This window comes from Echinops telfairi, unplaced genomic scaffold (genome assembly GCF_000313985.2).
Source record: "Echinops telfairi isolate 266 unplaced genomic scaffold, ASM31398v2 ScPeMD7_4225;HRSCAF=4972, whole genome shotgun sequence".
NCBI classification, from domain to species: domain Eukaryota; kingdom Metazoa; phylum Chordata; class Mammalia; order Afrosoricida; family Tenrecidae; genus Echinops; species Echinops telfairi.
Genome location: NW_022108124.1, coordinates 18,105,985 through 18,112,288, shown reverse-complemented (window position 1 = coordinate 18,112,288; position 6,304 = coordinate 18,105,985). Strand labels below are relative to the sequence as shown.

The 6,304-nt window shown below is 34.8% G+C and overlaps 1 protein-coding gene across 6 annotated transcripts in view; it reads right to left on the bottom strand.

Moving 5' to 3' along the window:
• TOPAZ1 (testis and ovary specific TOPAZ 1) overlaps positions 1–6,304 on the bottom strand; it is a 78,792-nt gene that overhangs the window by 46,301 nt on the left and 26,187 nt on the right. For 5 of the 6 annotated variants that reach the window (XM_045295075.1, XM_045295076.1, XM_045295082.1 and 2 more), the window contains exons 8-10: positions 5,823–5,905; positions 4,724–4,849; positions 1,646–1,709 (exon numbers count right to left, since the gene is read on the bottom strand). In XM_045295075.1, the coding sequence (XP_045151010.1) occupies positions 1,646–1,709; positions 4,724–4,849; positions 5,823–5,905 (273 nt within the window). The remainder of the gene's footprint in view (positions 1–1,645; positions 1,710–4,723; positions 4,850–5,822; positions 5,906–6,304) is intronic. The other variant, XM_045295077.1, reaches the window with a different exon arrangement.

Sequence of the window (6,304 nt, the reverse complement as noted above, 5' to 3'; positions counted from 1 at the left end):
ACAGATGACGTATGTACAGATTGTGATGAGTTGTATGAGCCCCTAATAAAACGATTATTTTTTAAAAAATTAAATATTAACATTTAACATAACATTTAAATATAGCATTTAGATAGTATATGTTAGTCTTCTTGAAAGGCACATTTCCAGTTTCAGAAGTATTTAACAAAAATAACCTAAGCAACAGTCAAAATGACAATCATATTTGAAGGCACCCAGACTTGAAGCAATGTGTTATCTACAAAGCCTAGGTTTAAACTACCAAACCACTAGTCTCCAGGGAATCAAACTGCTTTAGTCTTGAAGCAATGGCCTAACCACTTGTAAGAATTGTGGAGTGTGGGTACAGAAGCAGACTATTTTGATATCACCCTTTCTTGCTATGTTAATCCCATCAAAATCTTGACTCTAGGGTGTTTGTCACTCTACTTTATTATTATGGAGTCTACTAAGAACTTTAACAACAGAGATTATTTTCATTTTTGTAAAAACTATTTTTGTGTTAATTATTTGTACCAGCAATACCAATTACAAGGTGCATCACTGGTACTGCTTGGGAGTCAGTAATACTGATTAAAATTCAATGACACTACAGAATAATTAAATTAAAGTTATAATTTCAAAAATTTCAACACACATAATATGGTAATAATAAGAGTCAACTTTGTGATAAAAGTTTATATGCTGAAATTGTTTTGCTTGGGCAAGTACAGATAAAATTTTACTGGTATTCACTCTGTAGTCTCTATACAGCCACCTATATATGAAGCAGACCAACTGATAATCATGAGTGTCTGCTACTATAACTAATTAATAAAACATTTTTAAAAAGGGAGCGTGTACATAGAAATAATTTGTCAGCCAATATGCAAATAGTCCACTAATTGATACATCATCCTTTTCACTTTTCTTAAAATTTTAATTACTATAACATCAATTCCATTACTGTTTTCCAAATGATCTTGTATGGCTAGATTATAGATTTGAAAAGTTTGAACATTTTAATAACTTTTGATTTGAAATAACACATTGCTTCTTAAAAGAGTTTTGACAATTCATACTACACTACCATAGAGTCAATGCTGAGCTGTAGGAGTCGACAGAGAAGAAATGCCCCTGGGAGTTTTTAAAGATGGTAACTTTACAGGAGTAAACCATCCTATTTTTCTCCCACAGAGTGGCTGGTGGTTTTTAACTGCTGAGTTTTGGGATCATAGCCCAATGCGTCACCACTCTACTGCCAAGGCTCCTTACCACACGCACACAATTCTGGCAAACCACATGAGAAACTCCTGGAATTTCCTCTCCTGGACGGTTTCTAATTCTCAAACAAGGAAGAAAAATTTCTGCTCAAGTCTTTCTTTATCAGTAGCTGATTCAGCTCTTCTTATGCTTATAAGTTGTAATATTTTTGTATATTCCCTATATTAAAGCTAAAATACTTGAAGCAAATATTTTTGAAATTTAAATTTATAGGATCAATTGTATTATCTTTTGTATGTCCTTTGATTACTTTAAGCTAGGCCCATTTTAGATAAAACATTTTTATACCTAGAAAAGTACAAAATTTACTTTTAAAGTATAAGATAGTACAGTATTTGAAACATTTACATTAATGAACCTTTATTAACTAATCAATTGATACCTGCACGTTGTAGCAAACATAACTCATTGATATTTATATATTTCTTAAATACATCCATGCAAACCTGTAAAAGTAACAAAAATAAAGTAAAATTATTTTTCATAGAAGCTACACATTTCAATCCTAGTTTTGTGTTTATATCCAATTTTTAAATGAGCTTAAAGCACTAGAAAAAAACAGTTGATACTAAGCTAACTCAGATAAGAAATAAATACTGAATCCATTACGAAATTATTTTTGAAATAAATATTTACTGGTACAAGGATAAACACTCTAATGGGTTAGGAGCAAGTCTAAAAATAAATGACCCACTCACATACAATTAGCTGGTTTATGAATGAATGACAATGCCAAGCAGTGGAATAAAAGAGTCTTTTAAAATAAGATCAACATGGGAAAAACATGTATTTTGAGCTTTTTCTTACACAACAAACAAAAATCCATTCTAAATGGATGAGAGTGCTAAATTCACAATTCTCATAGACCAGTAAGAAACCAAATCCTATACAACATAGGCAGGAAACCTGGATATATAAACAAACAAAACCCAAATGGGTCATGAGCATTTGGCAGATGCATCAGCTATCAGGAAAACTGCAAGTTACAACCACAGCGATCACTACAAAGCCACAAGTATGATTGAAAGTTAAAAGGTTGACAATACCAAACACTGATGAAATGAATCAATCAGAACTCTCAGATTTTGTTGACTGAACTGTTATTTGTTATAACCATCACTCTGGAAAATGGTTTGGTAATATCTATTAAAGTTGAATAGATACAGACCTTATAATCCAGCAATTCCAGTAAAAATCATCAGAATATGCATTATTTTCCCCAAAAAACATAGACACAGAATAATACTGATAGCATCACTACTGTAATAATCAAAACTATCAAAATATTCACACAGTAATATAAATGAACAAAAATAAACTTTGATATGTTCTCACCACCATGGGCCAATAAATATTATACAGCAACGAGAAACATCTAAAATCTTATATAAATTGTATAATCCAGACACAAAAGTATATTGTAAACTCCATCTATATAAAGCACTGTATCTATGCTATTCCGAGTTCAATGAGAGCACTTGGGGAATAGAGGAGTACGTGTTGGGTTGCAAACTGCAAGGTTTGCAGTTCAAAACCACCAGCTGCTTTACATGACAAGGATGAAGCCTTTTCTACCATGGTAAACTATAAATGCTATTACTGTATATATTCGAGTATAAGCCAAGGCACCTAATTTTACCACAAAAAACTGGGGGAAGGGGGAATTTTTCAGCATAAAAAATGTGCTGAAAAAACAGCTTATAATCGAGTGTATATGGTGCATATATACTAGTCATAAATATTTAGAGGATCACAGTGACAGTATTAGTTATAGATGATGTTGAATTAATAGGAAGTTTAGTGAGTCTAAAGAGTTTTGAATATACAAGGAGTACCCCAAAAATACTGGAAAAAAGCTCTGCTGGGCAGAGCTTACTTAGTATGCATTTTTCTAGCTCGGTCAGCATCAAGCAATTCACTCTGAGTTAGTGCATCCAGTGGTGTCTCCTGGGAAGGTTCTCTGTGGTCACAGTGAAATTTCTCATAAAAGCAGTTTCGCTTGAACCTCATTTTTTGTGATGGCTGATTTAAGAGAACAGTGTGCAGCTGTGAAATTTGGTTTCCTGCTTGGGAAAAATGCTGCAGAAACTGTTGTGAAATTGAGCACAGCTGACAAGGACAGCCTTATGGGAAAAACTGAAGTGTTCGAGTGGTTTTCACATTTCCAAAAAGGTGAACTGTCAATTGATGACAAACCTCTTTCTGGATGTCTGTTAACTTCCCGAATGGATGAAAATGTCAACAAAATTCGTGCACTTGTGCTCTAAGATCAACGATGGACCACTGAGGAGATGAGGAAGTTATCTGAACTATCTTGGGAGCTCTGTTCAATGAATTTTAACAGAAGATTTGGGAATGAGAAGGGTTGCTGTGAAATGTGTGTCTTGGGTTTTTACGGACCAGGAAAAGACCATAGTGAAAACATGCGGTGCTTAGAAAGAACAGCTCCTAAGTGACCCAGATGTTTTTCCCCAAGGTCATTACTGGTGACAAGACATGGTGCTATTCTTACAATACTTAAAAGCAAACAATCAAGCCAGTGGAAGATGCCATCAACACCTTGTCCAAAACCAAAAAAAGCTCGTCAAGTGAGATCAAAAGGTCAAGACGATGTTCATATATATATATATTTTTTTTTGATGTGATGGGAATAGTGCATTTAGAGTTTGTTCTACCAGGTCAGACTGTTAATCAAGCTTTCTATTTAGAGGTTCTGAAAAGATTGTCTAACACTGTGCCACAAAAAAGGCCTGATTTGTGGCAGATGGGGGACTGGTTTTGTTACCAAGACAACGCACCTGCTCATGCAGTCATCTCAGTGTGCCAGTTTTGGGTAAAAATCAGCATGCCTCTCTTGTCCCCCACACCTGACTCACCTGACCTTGCTCCATGCGACTTCTTTTTGTTTCTGCAAATGAAGAGGGGCATGAAAGGATAGCGATTTCATGACGTAGAAGGGGTGGAAAAAAAAAACGAGGGAAGTGCTGTCACCTATCCAAACAGTTGAGTTTGAAAAATGTTTCCAAGAATAGAATTGCAGATTTGACAAATGCATTAAGTGTAATGGAGAGTACTTTGAAGGTGATAAGGTTGTTTTGTAAAAAAATTTAAATACATAGCTTTGAAGGAAAAAAGTTCCATTTTTGCGGGGTGGTAGTGGTGGTGGTGTACCCCTCATAGCTTAATGCTATTAAGAATGGGAAAGAACCAACTCGGGTATAAAATAAAAAGTAGAGGCTAGCATTTAGTCATTCAGTGGGATTCCTCCAGTTTTGGATACCAGTCTCAGAAATCGACAGGGCAGTTCTACTCTGTCCTACAGGGTCACTCTTGAGTCAGAATGGACTTGATAGTCATTGACTTTTTCTTAAAACAGGAGTTCATGAAAATCTTAGTGAAAATGCATGATATAGAGATATATACTTAAAACAATTTCTACTTTAAAGACTACAAATTTTACCTTTTCATCTCCTTGTTCAGGGACATGAGTAAACTTGCACTGTGATCGTTCACAGCCACGTAATGAATTAAAATGAAACTTGCAATATCTGTGCGGTATTATTAACCCTAGAGGCTTCTGGAACATCTAGAATATTAGATAAATTCTTTTTCAGTGTTAACTGTAAAACACTTACTGTAATCTAATGAGAAGGCATTTGAAGTAACAGAAATATTACATAATAAAACAGTATCAAAATAAATGGTTTGCTATTTTGTTAAGAAAAAACAAAACCCCATGCATTTACAATTAAGAAAAATGTAACATGAGATAACAATATATAATTGTAAAATGTACATGAAATAACTAATAATATATAGTTGATCAAGGATTCGTGGGGGTGGGAGGGTGGCGGAGGGAGGGGAAAAAAGAGGAGCTGATACCAAGGGCTCAAGTAGAAAGAAAGTGTGTTGAAAATGTTGATGGCAACATATGTACAAGTGTGCTTAATACAATTGAATGATGGATTGTTATAAGATTTGTAAGAACCTCCAGTAAAATGGTTAATTTTTTAAAAGGAAAGAAAATTTGATTTACAGTAATTTAGCTCTACATCTGTCAATTTCCCTTAGTATACAGCAAGCTTATTATTATCTTACATGTTTTAAAAGCTTATTTAGTCCCTCCTCCTTCCCGTGTACATGCTGCTGCTTTTATAAAAAGTTATTTCTATGGTAATATGCATCATATTTCAGATTTATTACAACCAAGCCCTGTCATTAGTGTTTCTGATAATAAAAAAAAGGCAAATGGTAGAACTAGAGCTTTTTACAACATCCCTTTCCAATAATCGGCTGCTTAATACTGACAGCTTCTATTCTATCACCAAGTAAACACTTCATTTTCTGTTTTGGCTGTTGCTACTCTTCTGTTTTCAAGCTCGTGTTATTAGAATCCAGAGTCAATATGTATTTTTTGTGCCTCTTGCCTCCGTGTCCTATTTTATTTTAATATCTGCACAACATCCAGAACATAAAAAAGTGATCACAGAGAAACCAGAAGGACCCAAAGTAAATGTTTTATGAGATTACTTAAAAAAAAAAAAGTGTTGGGTACTTACCCCTAGATTTTCTCTCTTAAATATTTCATAAGTTTCAGAATTCTGCAACTTTAGGAGGGAATGTTTTCCTGGAAATCTGCAATCTAGAAATAATTACCAGTGATATTACATACCAGTGTCAAAACTTATTCTTTCAAAACAATGGAATGATGGTCACTACTAAGTACAATAACCTTTTACTTGGGAATACTCGTGCTCAGTGTACATACAGATGGTGCTGCCATGGGACATTTCCATGAGATACGTAACTGGTTACATTTTAGGTGCTTTTAATTATAAGGCCAAGTTCAAATTTTCAACTTGATACACACGGAAGAAGAGGAGCCCTGGTGGTTGAGTGGGTTACTGCAAGATGGGCAGTTCAAACCCACCAGCTGTGTTGCGAGAGGCAGATGAATGAAGCTATCTGCCTCTGTGCAGATTTCCCTAGAGAGCAGTTCTCCCTTGTCCTGTAGGCAGGCTCCCTCCAAGTTGAAAGAGAC